Genomic DNA, 18,924 nt, shown 5'->3' on the forward strand with positions numbered 1-18,924 from the left:
CCAAGGGGCCTGTGCACAGCTGCTCCCCAGTTAGAACTCCATCCTACCACCACCCCACCCACCTCCCGGCATCACCGAGTCTGTCTGCGGAGCGGCCCCACCCACCCCTGTGAGCTGTGCGAGGGTGTTTCTTGCTGTGCCGCCAGGGTCTGGGCGCGTGGGTCTTGGTGGAGCAGCACTGGGGGCTGTTCCCGAGACATATGTGCTCTGCTGCCCCCCTGGGCTGCCTCCCAGCCGGAGCACTGGGCTTGGGGCTGCCCGCTGAACCCAGGGACAGCCAGAGGCCTGAGCCAGGAGACCCTGGAGGTTGTCTGGAGTTAGGGGGCTGCTCTAGGGGTTTCACACGTGTTGCTTCGTGTCTGGTTGCCTCCCTGTGTTCACTGATTCCTGTCCTTATATTCTGTTACCTAAACCTGTTTGATTCTTTTGATTTTTTTTCTTTCTGAAAAGACAATTTTCACAGTTTCCTACTCTGCCTTTCTTCTGTACGCCTCTCAATGGGATGAGCAGCTGAAATCAAAAAGATAGTAGCAGGTACGGACCCAGATGAGTGTGCTCCAATCGAAGGCCTGCTTGGGGGGGATCTAAGAGGCCAGAACGGAGAAGGCACAGGCTGTGTTCGCACGTAGCCTGCCCCGCCCCAGGCTTGGCCCCGGCCCCTCAGTTGGGGCCCCCTGATGTCCCAACTCACGCCTTTCCATAAGTGCCCCGGTCCTGGAGGACGATGGGTGCCGTCTGTATGTGCTGACGGGGGCCTGTGTGGAATTTCCGCCCTGTGCATGGCCGGGTACTAGTGTGTCCTGCATGTGCATTGACATCCCATCTGTGGTCCTGGTGGGCCGGGGTCTGCCCGAGGACATGGCTTGTCACCACTCTGTTTCGCATCTGCCCTACCTGTTGCTTCTGGCTGGACATGACAGGCACCACTTCCCCCCCATCCAGCACCTGCCCTGGGGATGGGCAGTTGTGGCAGCATGTGAGGCTGTCCCTGTACTGTTGACCATTATATGGGCATGAGCCACGGGTATCCAGGGTGACAGCGAGGCTCATGGCCGGTGGCTGGTGTAGAGCCCTGGGGGGACGACACTGCAAACGTCCCCCATATAAAAGGCTGTGTGTGGAGCCCTGGTCCCATCCACAGGATGTGGCCCTTCTGAGGCAGGCACCTTTGTGACCCGAGGGTGTCTGGATGACAGCGGGCTGGGAGTGGGGACTGCTGCTCTGGGGCTGGCTGAGGGGCCTCATGCTCACAGGGTCCGTCCTCCACGTGCCTCGTTCTTGCTGTGGGCCTCTTGGTGGGGAGGCCAACCCCTGTGCTATTGTGGCAGGTCACAGGTCACCATGGGGAGGACAGGCCAGCACGTGTGTGCCCAGCACGTGGGGCCTTACTGGGATGTGTGCTCTCACCACTCCTTGTGAGCTTGCCCACCCACCTGCCCTAACCGCTCATGTCACCTTCTCAGCCTCCTGCTTAAGGACACACGTGTCATAGCAGTTACACGAGCCACGGCTGCCCGGAACATAGCTGACCCAGGGCTGAGGCGTTGGTAGTGAAAGGCGGGCTCCCTCATGCACACACTGCTGGCGCCGGGTGCTCAGACTCGGGGCCTCCTCCTGGGCCCAAGTTCTGGGTTAGGGGTGTGGGGAGAGTGTGGTGAGGCCTCTGACGCACACCTGCTGCGCTGCCCCCCACCCCCTGTGCCAGCCTGCACCAGCCCCCCAGGTGGCGGTCAGGAGCAGCGTCAGGAGCCCTGTATTATCTGCAGCTGGCCTTTGCCTCATCGAGGTTCCAGTCCTGGTCACTGCTGAAAAGGAAGACAGTTTGTTTCTTGGATTCTCCCCTTGGAGGAAACTCTCCAAGGGCTGCTATTCTGATTTTAGAGCAGTTTGTAGCTTGTACTCTCTAGCCCAGGACCCTGCTGTCGTTCCCACTGTGGCAGACCTCCTCTTTAGCTTCTCCCAACATTTATTCCCAGCGGGCAGCAGTCTGAGCAGTGGGGCCCACGGGAGCCAGTGCAGGCGTGGGGCATCCCAGGGCGGGCATCCCATCACCGTCTGCCCGGCACCACACTTGTGTGGCCGGGACAGGCTCTGACTGTGCGCCTTCCCCTTGCCAGAAGCGGGCCGGGCGGAGCTGCTGGACCACGCCGTCCTGTTGCAGGTGATCAAAGAGCAGCAGGTCCAGCAGAAGCGGCTGTTGGACCAGCAGGAGAAGCTGCTGGCGGTGATTGAGGAGCAGCACAAGGAGATCCATCAGCAGAGGCAGGACGGCGAGGACGGCAAGTCAGGGCCGGGTCGGGGAAGGCGGCTGTCACTGGATGTGTGATCGCCAGCTGGGGCTCCCGGTGGCTCCGTGTGGCTGGGTCTGTGGCCCCGGGACCTGTAGTCCTGTGGGCAGAGCTTTGATTTGTGTGTGATTGCTGCAAGTTCCCCTCTCTGGTCCCCGTGGTGGTAGCTTCTGCTTATTTCTGTGGCTAAACTGAGACTTATTTGGTTTGCAGCTGAAGCGCAGCCAGAGCCTGGGGTGGCTGTCCCCAGAGGTAAGGAGGAGTCCCACGATGGGGAGACGGTGGAGCCTCATCCCCAGCAGCCTTTGGAACCTGCACGTGGAGCTCCTGGGCATCCCCCCGCGCCGCCCCAGGGACACGGCCCGCGCTCAGTGGAGGAGCCCGAGGGGGCTGCAGGCAGAGCTCCAGCTGCTCCTCTGGGCGCAGCCCGCACAGAGCCCCGGGCAGCCCAGGCCGAGCCGAGGGAAGGCCGGCAGGGCGCTGTGCCCGAAGCCGCCGATGCTGGCGTGCAGGAGCAGGTGCCTGAGCCAGGCCCTGCCGAGGCGCCCAGGAGCCCAGAGAAGCTTGTTGCTGCCGAGGTCCTGGAACCGGGTCAGGACGCTCTTGGCAGAGGCTCCCACGAAAGGAGACGATCCAGAAAAGAGGTGGGAGCCACTGGTGCCAACGTTCAGGAGGCAGAGGTCTTGGGAGCAAGAGAGACTGGGGACCTTCCCGTGAAGCCCCAGCCAGTGAGCCGAGACTGGGGACCTGCAGGCCTGTCCAGCAGGTCGGGAGGAGCAGCCCCTGGGGCCCAGGCCGAGACCGGTCAGCTGGCACACCGGGCTGTTTCTGCCGGGGGCCAGGCTGGGCAGCAGGGCGGTCACCTGGAGGCCAGAAAGGAGGCCGTTGGTGGGGACCGTGTGCCTGTTCTGGGGGTAGACCCTGCCGTCCAAGAGCCTGAGCAGAGGCAGGACCCTGATCTTGGGCCCAAACCAGCCGTCCCTGGGGCTCAGAAGCCAGACCATGCCAAATCTAACCGAGACCTGAAAGTCCAGGCCGGTTCTGACCTGAGGAGGAGACGGCGGGATGTGGCTCCTGGGGCAGGAGGGGACCCGGCCCCAAGGGACAGGGTCATCATCAGCTTTAATCCTCTGCCAGATGTGCAGGTCAATGACCTCCGCAGCGCCCTGGAGACCCAGCTGCACCAGGCCGCGGGGGGCGCGTTGCGGGTGGTCCACGGCCGCCAGGTGAAGCAGCTGGCCGGGGCCCAGGAGGAGTCCTGAGTAGCCACTAGCCGCCACGGTCCTCCTGGTCGGCAGGTCTCCTCCCCCAACCACGCGGGGACCACGTGGGTGCCGAGTCAGAGGTCCCGCGGTGGCGGGGGTTTGGACGGCCTATGCCTTTGCCAGCCCGCATCTTAAACTTGCTGGGGTGACCGAGCTCACCAGGACTCAGACGATGCAGCGGCCGGCCGGGGAGCGTGGCCCCGAGGTGACACAGGCTGCCGTGAGGCCCACTGCCCGCCGGACTGCCTCTCGCTCTACATAGTCGTGGTTCACGTGATGCTCCGAGTGTGTGGAGAACTGTCACAAACTCGGCCTCTGCTCAGCTGCTCGGTGGCCACGGCTCCACGTGGGAGGACATGGGGCTGGGACTGCGGCATCTCGGTTAGCCAGCTGCCTGAGTGTGTGGCCGCCTCAGCCCTTGTCACGGTCCCTCTGCGCTCCCTGTGCTTTCCCAAACTATAAAGTTGTTTTACAAATAAGAAACATCCCAATGTTGGGTCAGTGAAGCCGGTGTTGAGAGGAGCCTGTGTGGCCACCACGTGCAGGGAGTCTGCTGATCAGACTGGCGGTGGTGTGCAACTGGGCACGGCACAGCCCCGGAAAGACCCTGCGGGCAGCCGGGTGGCGTTTGTGGTGTCGTATTTTCAATGAATGGGAGAGCCGGTGGGCAGGGGTGGCCGTGGCAGGCTGTCCACCTGCGTGCCGAGGGCCCAGCAGCTGTGCCCCCCACCCCCCCCCGAGGGCCATGTGTGCCCCAGACCCTGCCGTCAGGGGCTGCTGGCTGGAGGTGCCCAGGCCCTCGGGAAGACCACCACGGCTCGGCAGCCCCAGCCTTGGCTTCCGGTCTCGTCCTGCCCCTGCGCCTTTGAAATCCTGTTTGTTGTGGTTCCCGTGTTCTCGGGCAGCCCGAGGACTAGACCCGAGTAGTTCCTCCCGAGGCCGGGCGCCAGTGCTGCCAGGGAGCCCCTGAGAAAGGGGGTGAGTCTTGGGGTGCTTCCTTGCTTCCTGGCCTTCGCTTAAGTAATAACTATCCTAGACAAACCCCGCTCAGTGGGAAAACACCTTCTGGAGGTTGCCGAGATCGGAACTCTACGTGTTCATATGTTTTCAGGGTGGGATTCTATTCCCAGGTGTATTTACCTGGATGTCTTACCTCAACCCAAGTTTTATGTCTTCCTGGAGGTAAGGCCTTTCTCCTGCCACAGAAGGTCATTTCCTTAGAGCAGGGACCCAGTCCCTGTCCCCCGCCCCCCGACCCTTGGGGTCTCCCTACCATTCATGCTCTCCCGGCCTCCCCAGCCCGATGTCCCTCAGGGAAGAACTGGGACCTGTGTGTGGGGCTCCTTGCCAGAACCACAGGGAGCTGGCAGGGGCTGGGGGCTGTGGTCTGCTTTGTGAGCACAGAAGACTGGTGTCAAGACCAGCAGGTGCAGTGAGTGGTCCAGCCAGAGCAGCCGCAAGCAGGGCCATCAGTGAGTGACTGTCCTCGTAGGAGCTGCCCCAGGTGACGGGTAGGATCTCATGAGGATTCCCTTTCTAGGGCAGGGCCACCAAGCCCAGAGGGCCGGGTAGGAGTAAGGATGGAAACCTGGTGCACACAAGCCCTGAGTTCAGATGCTGCCTGAGGACAAAGGGTTCTATGTGACGATGCAGCTCCAGGAACGGCTGCATCCAGACACCAGTTCTCTTGTATTTCCCCCAATAAACATGGTCTTGAGGATGGAGTGAGTTTGGGGATGCCAGAGAACTAGGACAAAGGCCAAGAAACTTGGGAGTTTGGTGTGTAGCCCGAAGAGGAGGGACACACAGGAGGACGCCTGTGGAACGCGTCTTGCAGGCTCCTCACAAGAAGCTGCAGAGGTCGGAGTGGAGAGCGTGAGGGGCCAGAGAAGCCCGGCGTCATGGTGTCACGGATGCCTGGCTCCAGCAAGCCAGGGGCTGGGTGGTGCCCAAGGGCAGGGTGACCTCCATGCTTCAGGAGGGGCTCCTGGAGCACAGTCCCCAGGCATCCAGCAGGTGGCGCCCTGGCCCTGTGCCAGGCATTCAGGGGCAGTGCCACCCCTACTTTCATACCCAGGTCAAGGGCGGGGCAAGGAAAGCCAGAAGGGCTTAGGCTCTGACCCTGGGGGGCCTCAGAAGGGCAGGCACCCCGCACTGCCCTGGGTTCCTAAGCCCAACCCTCCCTCGAGGGCACCTCTCAGAAACCCACAGGAGGCAGCTTCCCTTCTCTGGTGTGGCTGTGCTTTTATCTTTGGCACGTCCTGTAAACTGGCAGCTACATCTGGCGGCTCCGTTAGGCTCAAATAAGGTATTTTGGGTAAGAATTCTTGAGAAAGTGAGACTCCTGAGCAGCATGTTCCCACAGCCATGTCCAACAGGACAGCTCTCACATGGTCTGCCGTGGTCTTTATTATCGCGTCAGGATCTTACTCTAACCCAAAGCCTCACACACGAGGCAGAAAAACCCACGCCCGCTCGCCCACCACTTCCCTGACGCGCCTGCAGTCCTTCTAGCTCTAAAAGTGTCAGACGTTTTGGACGTTTGCCCTTGGTGGCCGTCAGCACCAGGCGCCCGGCTCTGCTCCCTGGGGCAGTAAACAAGTGCAGTGCTCGCTCGTCCATCCTAAAGGCCTCCCCTCAGGGTCTTTTTGGCCTAGAAAATAAAGAATTTGGTGTGAACAGGTTAAGTTAGAAGAGACCATAAAACAAGAAAACCATCCCACCAAACGCCGTCCGGCAGCAGCAAACATCTTCCAGAGAGCCCGGCTGCGGGCGCCGGCACGGCCGCGTGGCTGGAGGCTCAGGTGCTTGGAGCTGCCGCAGGCCAAGGCCCTCAAGCCACGCCGCCCTGGACCAGGCCCTGTGCAGGCCCCCCAACACAGCGCGCTCAGTGCTCACAAGGCGGCGGGAGCTCCTTACAGAGAACGCTGAGGTGAAGCGCCGAAAACACTTGCCCAGAGACAGGGCTCCCTGGCACGGAGCTGGACGGGACCCAGCACCCTCTCTGCCTCCTCAGGCAGCTCTGTGCAAGGCTGGGGACTGCAGCAGACTGGGCAAAAAGGTGCTCATCGGTGCATTTCCTCGTGGTGACAAACACTCAAGCACCCTCGTCCTGAACGTCAGGTCCCCCAGCTCTCAGCAGGGTCATCTTCCGTGATGGGGGCATGGGAAAGAGCCCCCAAGCTTAGGGCGCGCTGTGGGAGCATCTGTAGACGACCATGGCAAAGGAGCATACAGGCGCCTGGAACAGGTGGGCCCTCACCACAAAAGGTGCCACGGAGAGACCTGTGTGTAGGGAACGTGTTTGGTCCTTCCACGGAGCTTCTTCCAAGCTGCAGCCCCAGAGTGGAGAGTCCCCCGGGGAAGACTGTAGAACCGGGGAGGAAGCGCAGGGGACAGGTGTGCCTGGCTGCACGGCCCACGTCATATACGAGGCTGGCCACGGGTGGGGGGGGGGGCTGGCTGGGGGCAGGACCAGGCCTGAGCGTCCCCGGGGAGGTGCAAAATCTCCGAGCCCCCGGGAAGGGAGCCTCGCACTGTCCTCTCCCAGACAAGCGGCCAAGGCACAGCTACCCGCTCAGGATGATCGATCCCGGAATGTCAGGGGACGGACGGCCTGAGGTCCCCGGAGTCCGCCGAGCTCAACCGCCCTGTCCGCGTCGGGTCCTCTGCACCGGCAGCTCCGGGGGACACAGGGGATCGCGGGCATCCCGGCCCAGCCCAGGGCCCCCTCCTCGGGCGCCGGGTTCCTGGAGCATGTCCAACCCCATGTGCTCCACGCGACCCGTACTCTCCGCTTTGGGGCAGGGCAGGCGGTCACAGCACCTCCGCAGGCTGCGCGTCGGCAGCAGAAGGGGCGTGATGCGGCGCGGCTGAGTCCCGGCCCCGGAGCAGAAGCCCCGCGGGGGCCAGAGGGCCAGCGAGCGCCGCTCGGGGGCTGCCCTTCCCGGGGAGCGGCCTCCTGAATGCCCTTCGCCGTCGGGGGTCGGGCGGCGCGGCCGGCCTGAGCGCACGCGCGGGAAGGAGACGGCAGCTGCCGCTGCGCCCGGGCCCCCCCCGCCCCGCGCCCCACTGTCCCCCGGGGGCGCCCACCTACCGCGGCGGCGAAGCAGCGCCGCAGAGCCTCGAACTCCGGCGCACAGAGGTCCTTCGCCAGGCGGCCGCCCGGGGCCGTGGACGCCTGCACGCACCTGCCGTAGGCCGCGGCCTGGAGGGCGGGCGGGACGCGCCGGGATCGCGACGGCCTCCGCGCCCGCCGGTCACCGCCCCGCCCGTGCGGGCCCCGCCTGTCCCGCAGGCCCCGCCCCGCCCGGCGGCTCCTCACCTCGGCCCCGCAGGCCGCTAGGCGCCCGGGGAAGGCGCGGAGGCGGCCCCGCACGCGCCCCCACACCGCTCCGTTCCCGGACATGAGCCGCTACTCCCAGCACCCGTGGGCGCCGCCATCTTGCGCCCGCCCTCTTCCGGCGCCCAGCGTCCCGTGCGCCCCCTGATTGGCTGGGCCTCAGCCCCACCCCACCGCTAGCCCCGCCCCCTTCCGGAACGGCGACCCGGCTCCGGGAACACTGCAAGTGGCTGGCGGGTTTGTCTGTCTTTGACGTGGGACTTCGGATTGGTTCAGGCTCGCGTGGTGTGCCCGCCCCGCACGGGCGATTGGCCAGCTGGGCCAGGCGTGCGCGGGGATTGGAGGGGGGCCGCGGCGGCGGGGGGGCCGGAAGGTGACCGGCATGATGGCGGCCACGCCGGCGCTGCGGGACCGGCTGAGCTTCCTGCACCGGGTGAGTGCGGGCGGCCGCTCAGCCCCCGCCGGGGCCTCTTGCCTTCGCCCTCGGCCGCCTCCCCGCGGCGCTCACGCCTTGCGGGCCGGGCCCTGTTTCCTCTCCAGCTCCCGCTCCTCCTGAAGGGAACGTCGGATGACGACGCCCCGTGTCCGGGCTACCTGTTCGAGGAGATCGCCCGTATCCTTCGTGTCCGCCGCTCGCCCGCGGGCCGGGCCGCTGCAGCTCCTGCGCCGGAGGCCGGGGGGGCGGCGGGGCGGCGGGGAGGCCCGCGCGGGGCCGGGGGGCGGGAGGCGCGGCCGACCCCGCTCAGCCCTTCCCTAACCACGGCCGGCCAGGCATCTCCCACGAGTCCCCGGGCAGCAGCCAGTGCCTCCTGGAGTACCTTCTGACCCGGCTGCACAGCGGCTCCGGCCGCGTGAAGCTCAAGGTGAGTCCCCGCGCGGCCCCCCACCCAGGGCAGGCCCAGCTCCCACCCGCGGGCGGCGGATGCAGGCGGGGCGCGGCGGGGTGCGTGCCGCCTGCCCCACCTGCCCGCCCCCCAGGTGCTGAAGATCCTGCTCCACCTGTGTGGCCACGGCTCCCCGTCTTCCGTGCTCATCCTCAAGCGCAACCCCGCCTTCATCCAAGAGGCTGCAGGTACCGGGCGCGGGGCGGGGGGCCCTGCGCCGACCCCCAGGGGTACCCCCACCGCAGGACCCTTCCTGGCAGCTCCCGTCTGCGCCCCAGCCCTACTGCGTCTGGCCCGTCACTTTCTGCCCGTGTGTCCTGCCCGGCCTGGGCGGCCCAGGCCCGTCCTGCCTGTTCTAGTGCCCGACCCGCCAGAGATGATTCGTGTCCTCAGGGCCCGAGCCAGGGAGCGCTGTGAGCTTGCACGAGGGGGGCCTGGCCTGTCGCGGTCTAGGCGACAGATGGGGCTGCAGGGGAGCCGCCGGTCTCACCCCACCCACGCCGGGGGCTGTCCTGTTTGTTTCTCTTTAACTAGAACTTGGGAGGCGTGGCCCGAGACCTTCCCTCAGGTGAGGCAGCTGCAGCATCTACAGGCCCCGCCGCCCGGCCTCGGGGAGTCTTGGAAGGGCCCACGTTCAGGCAGGAACCGTGCACACCGAGCTGGGCCCGTGAGAGCCCCGGGGAGGCACCTGGTGCGCTCGGAGGACCCCCATCGTTAGGCAGCACCTCCCCGCCCTGAAGCCACCTCAGCCCTTCAAGGACAGGCTGGGCGAGGCTGGGCACTCGGCACCCCGGAGAGCATCCTGCCCCCAGACTTGGCCGCTGCCCCCGGTGTCCACCGGGGCTCGTGCTCGTCACCAGTGCCCCCCAAAACTCCTGTGCAAAAACAGCAGGCCTGCCTCGCTTACTTTCGCCGGCCGGGGCGTGTCTGTGCTGCCAACTTGCACACAAGCCGTCCCCCAGTCCTGCACCCCAGGAACACGTGGCCACAGCCTCCATCTGCCATGCTCCAAGCCCAGGGGACAGCGCCAGGCTGTGGGGAGGTGGCCCCAGGGCAGGAGTCCCATGGGAATGAGGGGGTGCCATCCCCACTCACTGGAGGTTCGGCTCCCGGCTGCTGGTCCTGGGCCACCAGCCGCAGTGGAGACAGCACGGTGCCAGGGGGCTGGGAAGAGAGGTGCGTCTGTGACGGATGAGACAGAGCCTAGGGTGGGCTCGTTTTTTCTGGAGAATCTCACTTGCTGTAACCCTGAGCTCAGACCTTCGAGAGGTGGAGCTTGTGGGTCATGATAAAGAGCGGGCTTTTGTCACCCGGCCCCCCGGGACCTCTGTGGGGCTTTGGATTGGACGAGATCCTCTGTGTGTCTTTCGGGCAGAAGGGGGTGCAGAGGTAGTAAGGCTGCCCCTGCAGGAACTCAGAGAGACGGTGGGGTCAGGGAGGGGGCCACCCACGTCGTGCTTTGCAGGTCGACACGCAGGCCTGGTGTGAGCATGGGAGCTGGGGCCTGCAGGGGTGCGGCTCTAGAAGCAGCCTGGGGCAGGGCGTCCTGGATGAGGGGCTCTGGGTGCTCTCCAGGCTTTGTCCATGGGGCAGAGCATTCTGGGGGGGTGGCAGCTTCCGCGGGCTGATGGCTGCTGTAAGGACTTTGACCTGGAAGTGCTGTCATGTGGGGGATTTGAGGTCCGACCTGTGCTTTAGGGAGCTAACCCTGACCCTGGGGCTGCCAGGGCCACCTGCCGGGGATCAGAGTTGTAGGGGCCCCTGGGGGGCCTGGTCACGGCCGGGATGGGCTGCAGCTCACCCCCCCAGGGAACGCGAGTGTTGGAGCGTCACCCCTGCGGTCACCAGCGCCCGCTCAGCGTTGGTTCTCCGGCTCTGCCCGCAGCGTTCTCAGGGCCCCCGGATCCTCTCCACGGGAACAGCTTGTACCAGAAGGTGCGGGCGGCCGCCCAGGTGAGTCGGGACTCAGGTCGGCTCTAGGGCAGCACTGGGCCTTTGTTCTCCAACCGCCTGGGACCCTGGCTCTGTTCCTGCTGTGGGACCAGCCCCCCGTCCCCCCCACCCAGCCTGGCCTCTGAGAACCCTGGGGACGGGGGGATGGGGGGGGATGGCAGCCCAGCTGCACGTGCTGAGCACCCTCCTCCTCATCTAGGACTTGGGAAGCGCACTATTCTCTGACAGCGTGTCCCCTCCGCCTCACTCCCAGGCTCCCAGGGGCCTGCTTCCAGCAGGTAGGCCGCTGTGTCCATCCCTGCCGCTGGGTGTTCCCTCTGGAAGGCCTGGGGTCCCTTCTCCCCACCTGCTGTCCTCGGCCGGCGTGCCACTCTGCGCAGGGCTGAGGATGAGTAGCCACACTTGCCTGCAGGCATGGGCTCGCAGTCCAGACCCCAGGGCTCCCTCCAGGGCTTCGGCTACAGCAAGGAGCGGGGCCACACGGGTGAGTGCTGCGTGGGCTCCCAGAGCCGTGGGGGCGAGGGCCTGGCAGCTCAGGCCTGCCGAGCCCTGGAGGGTGATGTGGCCAGCTGGCGTGCCCTGCCCACTCCACCTTCTCTGCCGGGGCCTGTGGGACGAGGCCGGCCGGGTCTGCTTAGCCAGCAGGGGAGAAGTCAGGCTGGGCCTCATTTGCACACACGGCTCCTTCCAGGGCCCAAGGGCAGAGGGTGCTGGGCCTGGCTACCACAGGTGACTCGGCAGGTGCGGTGCTGAGCTGGCTCTGCATGCCCAGCTTGCCTCGGTGGCCTGTTGCTACTCATTCTGGTCACAGCTCTGACCCCCCGGCCCTCAGGGGGCACTGATTCCTAAAGCGGGTCTGGCTCGGAGGCCTGTCCTCTCCTGAGGTGGGGTGACAGTGCTCGGTCCTCGTAGGGCACAAGGGTGGGGAAGGGCATGAACCACAGCTGGATCGCAAGTGCAGTGTGGGGCACCCAGGCTCCATCAGCCCCGGGAGCATTCTGGAGCAGAATCCACCGGGGAAGCTTCTGCAAGAACTCCGGTCCCCCACGTAGCCTCTGCTCTGTAACTACAGCTCAGATCTCTCTTTCAAGCCCAGAGTGGAAGCAGTGCCTCCTTCTGGGAGACACGAGAGAGCACAGGGGACGCGACCAAAGTAGGCCATCTCCCTCTCCCTGTGGCGCAGGCTCTGCGGGCGAAGCCTTCCTCTCCACCATCCAGAAGGCTGCGGAGGTGGTGGCCAACGCCGTGCGCCCGGGGCCCGAGAGCCCCGGCACCCAGAGGCCCCTCCCGCGGGGCGATGCCTACCAGCCCGCCGTGACGCCTTTAGCCAGCCAAGGTGGCTCAGCTGCTGGGAAGCCGCTCTCCAGGGGCTTCTTGGGTGCCCGAGGAAGCGGTGAGAGCCTTCTGGGGGGTCTAGCTTCCCCCTGCCAGGGTCTGGGTGAGCAGAGGAGGCTGCGGGGACCGAGGGACGGGACTCCCTTAGTGTCAGCGGCCACAGGGTGTGGCTCGGGGAGGGATCTGACTAGAGGCCGGGGAGGGCGGTGCGCCCTGGGTGGGGTCAGGGAGCCCTGCTGTCCTGTCCTGTCCGGCCCCAGAGGCGGCATGTTCTGCGATGTTCCCGTGGCCAGAGCCCTCCACCAGCATGGTGCACGTTCACTGTGGTCTGTACTGGTTTCCTTCTCTCACAAAGCTTGTGCGTGGCGCACAGACGCTACCCTGCCAGCGTCTCACCAGTTGCTTGGAGTTGGAGCTCGGGTGTTACGGCCCCAAAGCAGGCAGGGCTTCCAGAGGGTCCCCCCGTTCAGATATGGACCCGGGACCCCCGCTCAGCTTCTGCTGGTTCAGCTGGGGCCACAGTGACACCAGGGCCAGCCTCCACAGCACTTGTATCCTAGCAGGGGCAGTAGGCAGTGCAGGTGCAACACAGAGCACGGTGAGGGTGAGGAAGGACGGCGGGACAGGCGTCGGGGTGATCTGCACCTCCGCAAACCGCCTCCCACTTGGCCTTCAGTGCCTGGCACTGCTGTGTGTTCACGAGCTGGCCCTGGGGCAGGCGTGTTCCATGTCACCTCATACCAGGCATTTTTCTGGAGCTCAGGGCCTTCCTGAGCTAGTCCAGGTGCCACAGGAAGGGGCGCATGAGGCGAGTCAGAACCCCCCCCGCCCCCCCCGCTCCACTCTGACTCCCAGTTCCGTCCCTCACAGTCCTGAGACCCCAGCCGGGGCAGGCTGGAGGGGGCTGGGACGAGCCGGACAGCAGCTCCAGCTCCCAGAATTCCTCCCAGGAGAGCGGTGACCGGAGCAAGGCCTTGGACTCTGGCAGTCGGTCGGGCAGTGACAGCCCCTCTGCGGCCAGCCAGGCACCCAGCGACCTGGCGGAGCGGTGAGTGGGCCCCCTGGGCGCCCTCCCTGGGTGGAGGCGTGACCCGGAGGGGTCTTTCTCTGACCCTGACCACTGTGCCCCCCACAGGGTTGAGGCCGTGAGCCTGAGTGACTGCCAGCAGGAGCAGAACCTGGTGCAGACCGTGACGTGTGGGCCACATGCCTTTCTGAGCCAAGAGGAGGCACAGCGCTTCATCAAAGGGTGGGTCCCCTGCCCGCTCCCCGCCCCCCCATCCTCCGCCCCGGCCCCCTACCCCCCATCTCCTGGTTGCCCCTTCCTGCAGGTGTGGATTGCTCAACTGTGAGGCTGTGCTGGAGCTGCTGACGCGCCACCTGGACGGGCCCAGCGAGTGTGCACAGATGGTGAGGCCTGCCTATGAGTGGGGGGTGGCCGTGGGTATGAGGGAGTGAGCAGGGGTAACTGGGGACCTCTTCACGTGGGGAGAGGGGGCTCCGCCCTGGGAGACGGGCAGCAGGGGGGAGTAAGCACAGGATTCCAGGGGGCCTGCCCTGGGCTTCCCCAGTGTGGGGCTGTAGTTGGGCCAAGAGGAGGAAGGGAGCTGGTCAGATGGGTCTCCATCCTGGGGGGGCCCTGCTGACCTCCTGTCTCCCTGGCAGAGAGCCCTGGGTGCCATTGCATCCCTGGGACGCACCGACCTGCTCTCCCAGGAGCACATCTTGCTCCTCACCCGGCCGCGGCTGCAGGAGCTCAGTGCAGGCAGCCCTGGACCTGTGACCAACAAGGCCACCAAGGTGGGCAGCGGGGCCCAGAGGAGCGGGTGACGGGGTGCCTCAGCAGTTTCATACCTGTTGGGGCCAGCCTTCCCCAGACGTACCTGTACATGCCCGCTCCTGGCTGCGTGGGACAAGTCGTGCCCTTAGGACAGCTGTGGTCCCTGGTTCGTGGAGCCTCTTCCAGTTCCTGAACTTCCCAGTTCAGCTGCCTTACTGCTCAGCAGCTCTGCTCTGCAGGCAGCCCCCCACCCCTCCTTGGCTCAGCTCACGGGCAGCCTTCTGCAGGAAGCCCTCTGTGCTTAGATGGATTTACCCTCCTGTCCTCCACTCTGGGTCGCGGTTCACGTATGTGCCGGGCGCTTCGATCCCTCCCCGGCCCCTAGGGGGCGGAATGGTCTCATTCACCTGGAGTCCCTTTAATGTGCCTGAATTGTGTGCAGGTCTCCTGACTCTCACCGGGCAGGGAGCCTCTGGGCAGCCCCCCTGCAGCTGGGCCCCCACACCTCCTGCCTAGTGGCATCCTGGGCATCTTGTCTTTAAATTGTCCTTCATTGAAGAATCAGTGACCTGGTCATAGTGGTGTTTGTGGGCATGAGAGGGCGGGAGTAAGCTCTGTGCACAGCAGTGGGGAAGGAGCAGAGGGTTTAGGGCACGTTCCTTCCTTCAGCGTCTGGGTTGGCGCTGGCATGGTGCCGGACAAGGGACACCCTCTCCCTGAGCCGGCTCGTCATGCAGCCAGGCTTGCTGACAGGTGCGGCCGTGCATGCGCAGAGGGTTTGGCCGGTGTTGAAGGAGGTCCGGGGAGGACAGGAGGAGGAGGTCTGGGTGGGCGGCCGTGCTGGGGAGGGGTGTCTCTGTGCCCCTAGGGCACACGAACCCTCAGCCACCCCCCTTTCCTTCTGCGTCCAGATCCTCAGGCACTTTGAAGCTTCCTGCCGACAACAGCCCCCTGCCCGCAGGCTGCCCGCTGCACCCAGCCCCGCTGCTGCCCGCGTGGGCCTGTCAGACCTGCTGACCGACACCGTGCCTTTTGCTGGGAACCAAGCCTTCCTGCAGCCTCTGAGTTCCACTCTCTTCTCGCCCGAGGGCTCTGCACTACCCCCTCCCCTGGACAGCTGCCCCCCGTCAGTCCCTGGGGACGCCAGGGAGGCCGAGACGAGGCTGGCGGGTTCTAGAGAGCGGGTGGCTGGATCTGAGTGGAGCCCGTTGGGCGTGGGCCCCCAAAAAGGAGCACCGGAGTCTAGCCTGGGGCCCAGCTGCTGCCTGCAGAGCCCAGTGCCCAGTGGCAGCTGTAGCTCCCTGTTCGCTGGAATGGAGCTGGTGGCTTGTCCCCGCCTGGTAGGGGCCGGGACTACCACAGAAAAGGCGCCCCAAGTCCCATGGACATTGTCACAGAAGGCAGCAGCGAGAGAGCCTCCTGGCCCAGAGCCGTCAGCTTTCCCATTTCTAAACTCATGACCTTGCCGCCCTGGGCCACACGTGGAGTTCTCGTGGCCCCCGGCCTGGAGCTCCCAGGACCCCTGACTCTGTGCTGTCCCATCTGACCCGGCCCCCACGGCCCACCAAGCAGTGGTTCCCCTTGGGTCTGTGGCCGGCCCTGCTCTGTCTGGTGTCTTCCCCTTGCTTGCGGAGGACGAGGTGCAGGCCACTCAGCACAGCAGATAGGACAGAGCCAGGTGGAGCCAGGTGGCATGGTGCGAGGGAGTCCTCGGGTCGGCTCCCAATCCAAAGACAGGTTTCCCACTCCCCCCACTGGGGAAGATGAACCCCCTCATGGGGTGGGCCCTCTGCCATGAGGGTCAGAGTAGCACAGGGGCAGTGCAAGGAGAGCAAGCCCCACGCGGACCCTGCGGGTTTCTAGGCAGAACCAGGATCTGAGCTGCTTGTTCAGGTCGGCCGCTGGGCCTCCTGCGCAGCACCTGGCCGGTCATCCTGTCTGCAGACGCTGTCAAGCCCGTTTCCCTGCAGCCAGAGGGGTCAGAACGGGGCAGAGGGTGCGGTGTGACGCCTGGCGGGGCAGGACGGGAGGCCTGGCTCTTCACTCAAGAGCTCAGGGTCGTTGTGGGCACCCAGCTCCTCCGTGAGGGGACACGTCAGAAGGAGATGGAGCCCCGGCTGTGGCCCTTGCCAAGCTGCTACTGTTTCCAGTGACCACCCTGAGAGGAGGGCGTGAGGCTGCCTCAGTTTCCCTGTGTCTCTTTTCAGAGGCTAGCTGTTGGGACTTGAATTCCTGTAGCAGCAGGCAGGCTCATGGCAGGGCCTGGCAGTGGGGACCTCAAGGGTGCCCTGGAGGCCTGTGCCTGCCTCGCAGCAACCAGGCTTTACATGGATTGGGAACCACGACTTGGGTCTTTATTTTCAGTTCAGATCGCTGCTCTGAGGTGGAGCAGGGCTGTCTACAGCGGCAGGTCACTGTGCGGCCGTGGTCCGTGCTGTGGCTGCAGACTGCGGGCTGGCCTCCTGAAGGATGCTGCTGCTGCAAGGCTCATGCCTCCTGCACGTTCTAAGTAAACACTAGTGTTCACACAGACCTGCACTGGTGCCTTTTTGTGTGTGTGTGTGTGTGTGTTTCAGTGAAAACAGCATTAACAAGGGGCACACTTAGAGGCCTCCTGATGGTAAATGTCAGGGAGAACTCCCTGCTGGAGCCATCTGGTCCCTTAATGTTAACTGTGAGGTTTTAACCATGAAACGGTTTCTCAAGCAGGTGCAGGGCTCTTCAGGTCATCTCATCCCACGTGAGCATCGGGAATCTGTCTTCCAAGAAGCCGGTCCATTCCACAGAAGCTGTGTGTCTGTAGGGTCTGTAATGGTGCTCCATCCTTCATTTAGGTTGATGACTTTTTCCACTTGTTCTTGATTAGTCTGTTTAGAAGTTTGTTAATTTTTTTTTCAAAGATCTAAGCCTTTGGTTTTATTTTTCTACTGCTTTTATGTTTTGTATTTCATTGCTATCTGCTCTTTATTTTTCTACTATTTTGAATTCATTTTTCCTTTTTTTTCTAGTTTCTTAAAAGTGGAAGCTTAGATTAGTGGTTTGGGACCTTTATTATTTTTCTAACATTAAAATCTTAATGCTATGTTTTTCTCCAGATTGCATCCCATGAACTATGATAGTTTTATTTTTTTTAGGATTTTATTTATTTTAGACAGAGTGAGGAGAAGCAGATGGAGAGGGACAAGACTCTGCTCAGTCTCACGACCCTGAGATCACGACCTAAGCCAAAATCAAGAGTCAGACAATAAACCTACTGAGCCATCCTGGTGCCCCTTTTATAGTTTTATTTTCTAATTACCCTTGGGACGTCCTTTTATCTGATGGATTGTTAAAGGTGTGTTTTTCTGTTATTACTATTTTAATCCTGATACAGTAAGAGCATGTTTTCTATAACTTCAGTTGTATTCTCCAAGATTTGAAACTTTTGTTGAAGTTTGTTTTATGGCCCAGAATAGTCTATCTTGGGGAATGTTCCATGTGCACGTGGTCTAGACAACTAGACCAATCTCCTTGATGAACATAAGTTTTGTTTTGTTTTGTTTAATTGTCAAAAAAATATTACCAAAATGAATCCAACAGCATATTAAAAGGTTAACATGTGGGACACCTGGGTGGCTCCAGTTGAGCGTCTGCCTTCAGCTCAGAGCGCGGTCCTGGGTCTGGGGATCAAGGGAGCCTGCTTCTCCCTCTGTGTCTCTGCCTCTCTTTGTATCTCTCATGACTATATAAATTTTTTTTTTTTAAGGTTCATATGTCACAAGAATTGGAGTTTATTCCCAGGATATAAGGCTGGTTCAACATCTGAATATCAATCAGCATAATTCACCAAGTTAACACATTTACAAAGAAAAATCACATTTTTTTTTTTTAAATTTTTATTTATTTATGATAGTCACAGAGAGAGAGAGAGAGGCAGAGACACAGGCAGAGGGAGAAGCAGGCTCCATGCACCGGGAGCCCGACGTGGGATTCGATCCCGGGTCTCCAGGATCGCGCCCTGGGCCAAAGGCAGGCGCCAAACCGCTGCGCCACCCAGGGATCCCACATTTTTTTTTTTTAAAGATTTATTTATTTATTCATGATAGAGAGGCAGAGGGAGAAGCAGGCTCCATGCTGGGAGCCCGACGCAGGACTCAATCCCGGGTCTCCAGGATTGCACCCAGGGCCAAAGACAGGCACCAAACTGCTGCGCCACCCATGGACCCCTGAAAAATCACATTTTATGCAGAAAATGCGGGAGACCTGAAATTTAACATTTCATTCATGAAAAAAAAAACTTCACATAGGGATCCCTGGGTGGCGCAGCGGTTTGGCGCCTGCCTTTGGCCCAGGGCGCGATCCTGGAGACCCGGGATCGATTCCCACATCGGGCTCCCGGTGCATGGAGCCTGCTTCTCTCTCTGCCTGTGTCTCTGCCTCTCTTTCTCTCTCTGTGACTATCATAAATAAATTAAAAAAAAAAAAAATTAAAAAAAAAAAAAAAAACTTCACATATGAGAAATATGACAGTTTGTTTCACCTGGTCCCAGAGCTGACATCATAATGGTGTAGGACTGATTGGGAACAAGGAAGTCCTATCCATTCTAATCACTTCTGTTCGGCGTTATACTGGAAGCCCTGGCCAGTTCAATAAAGCAGGAGGAAAGGGGGACAAGTATGTCGGAAGGGGAACTTATTCACAAACATTACTGTCTATGTAATGTAGAAACCCCCATAGAATCTACAAAAATTCCTAAAACTGATGAGTGAGGTTAGGAAGGGTGCAGGCTGCAGGGTAAACTATACTGCCAAATATTTTTGCATACTAGCAATAACACGGTGTGCAGAAAAGCACAGGAGACTGACAAGAAGGCAATGAAGGCCTGAATGCTCAGGAATACCATGCTCATGGAATGGAAAACTTTCCCCAAATTCATCAACAGATTTAACATAATTCTCATCAGAGTTCCAGCTGGGTTGTTTTGTAGATGCTGACAAGCTGATACTGAAACTTACAGGAAAAGTTAAAAATTGAATAGCCAAGGCAATACTAAAAAAGAAGAACAAGGATCCCTGGGTGGCCCAGCGGTTTAGCGCC

General features: G+C 62.2%; 4 protein-coding genes across 13 annotated transcripts in view; 2 read left to right on the plus strand and 2 right to left on the minus strand.

Moving 5' to 3' along the window:
* SLC38A10 (solute carrier family 38 member 10) overlaps positions 1 to 4,036 on the plus strand; it is a 39,696-nt gene extending 35,660 nt beyond the window's left edge. For 4 of the 5 annotated variants that reach the window (XM_025468279.3, XM_025468282.3, XM_025468283.3 and 1 more), the window contains 3 exons: positions 511 to 534; positions 2,118 to 2,279; positions 2,502 to 4,036. In XM_025468279.3, coding sequence (XP_025324064.1) covers positions 511 to 534; positions 2,118 to 2,279; positions 2,502 to 3,550 — 1,235 coding nt within the window. In that variant the 3' untranslated portion in view covers positions 3,551 to 4,036. The remainder of the gene's footprint in view (positions 1 to 510; positions 535 to 2,117; positions 2,280 to 2,501) is intronic. The other variant, XM_025468281.3, reaches the window with a different exon arrangement.
* BAHCC1 (BAH domain and coiled-coil containing 1) overlaps positions 1 to 18,924 on the minus strand; it is a 318,708-nt gene that overhangs the window by 178,975 nt on the left and 120,809 nt on the right. The window lies entirely within an intron of this gene.
* On the minus strand, positions 5,943 to 8,036 carry NDUFAF8 (NADH:ubiquinone oxidoreductase complex assembly factor 8). 2 transcript variants are annotated; one of them, XM_025468285.3, is made up of 3 exons: positions 7,878 to 8,036; positions 7,646 to 7,760; positions 5,943 to 6,206 (listed from the first exon to the last, which is right to left on the minus strand). In XM_025468285.3, the coding sequence occupies exons 1-3, from the start codon at positions 7,959 to 7,961 to the stop codon at positions 6,112 to 6,114; spliced, it is 294 nt and encodes a 97-aa protein (XP_025324070.1). In that variant the 5' UTR covers positions 7,962 to 8,036; the 3' UTR covers positions 5,943 to 6,111. The 2 variants fall into 2 exon arrangements, with proteins under 2 accessions (XP_025324070.1, XP_025324071.1); XM_025468286.3 differs by having other exon boundaries at positions 7,650 to 7,760; positions 7,878 to 8,035.
* Positions 8,199 to 16,379, plus strand: TEPSIN (TEPSIN adaptor related protein complex 4 accessory protein). Of its 2 annotated transcripts, XM_025468278.3 has the most exons (13): positions 8,200 to 8,328; positions 8,436 to 8,508; positions 8,667 to 8,758; positions 8,874 to 8,967; positions 10,665 to 10,732; positions 10,932 to 11,010; positions 11,145 to 11,216; positions 11,916 to 12,125; positions 12,938 to 13,115; positions 13,203 to 13,316; positions 13,399 to 13,477; positions 13,733 to 13,867; positions 14,759 to 16,379. In XM_025468278.3, exons 1-13 carry the CDS (start codon positions 8,278 to 8,280, stop codon positions 15,305 to 15,307), a joined length of 1,794 nt encoding a protein of 597 aa, XP_025324063.1. In that variant the 5' UTR covers positions 8,200 to 8,277; the 3' UTR covers positions 15,308 to 16,379. The 2 variants fall into 2 exon arrangements, with proteins under 2 accessions (XP_035576290.1, XP_025324063.1); XM_035720397.2 differs by lacking the exon at positions 11,145 to 11,216 and having other exon boundaries at positions 8,199 to 8,328.

This window comes from Canis lupus, chromosome 9, assembly GCF_003254725.2.
Source record: "Canis lupus dingo isolate Sandy chromosome 9, ASM325472v2, whole genome shotgun sequence".
Lineage (NCBI taxonomy): Eukaryota > Metazoa > Chordata > Mammalia > Carnivora > Canidae > Canis > Canis lupus.

Bases quoted from the DNA above. Each gene is read 5' to 3' on its own strand.
- TEPSIN (XM_025468278.3), top strand. From the start codon at position 8,278: ATGATGGCGGCCACGCCGGCGCTGCGGGACCGGCTGAGCTTCCTGCAC. The intron at 8,759-8,873 runs GTGAGTCCCCGC...CCCGCCCCCCAG, and splicing joins CCGGCCGCGTGAAGCTCAAG to GTGCTGAAGATCCTGCTCCA. The intron at 13,116-13,202 runs GTGAGTGGGCCC...TGCCCCCCACAG, and splicing joins CCCAGCGACCTGGCGGAGCG to GGTTGAGGCCGTGAGCCTGA.
- NDUFAF8 (XM_025468285.3), bottom strand. From the start codon at position 7,961: ATGTCCGGGAACGGAGCGGTGTGGGGGCGCGTGCGGGGCCGCCTCCGC. The intron at 7,761-7,877 runs GTGAGGAGCCGC...CCCGCCCTCCAG, and splicing joins TAGCGGCCTGCGGGGCCGAG to GCCGCGGCCTACGGCAGGTG. The intron at 6,207-7,645 runs GTGGGCGCCCCC...TTTATTTTCTAG, and splicing joins CTGCTTCGCCGCCGCGGTAG to GCCAAAAAGACCCTGAGGGG.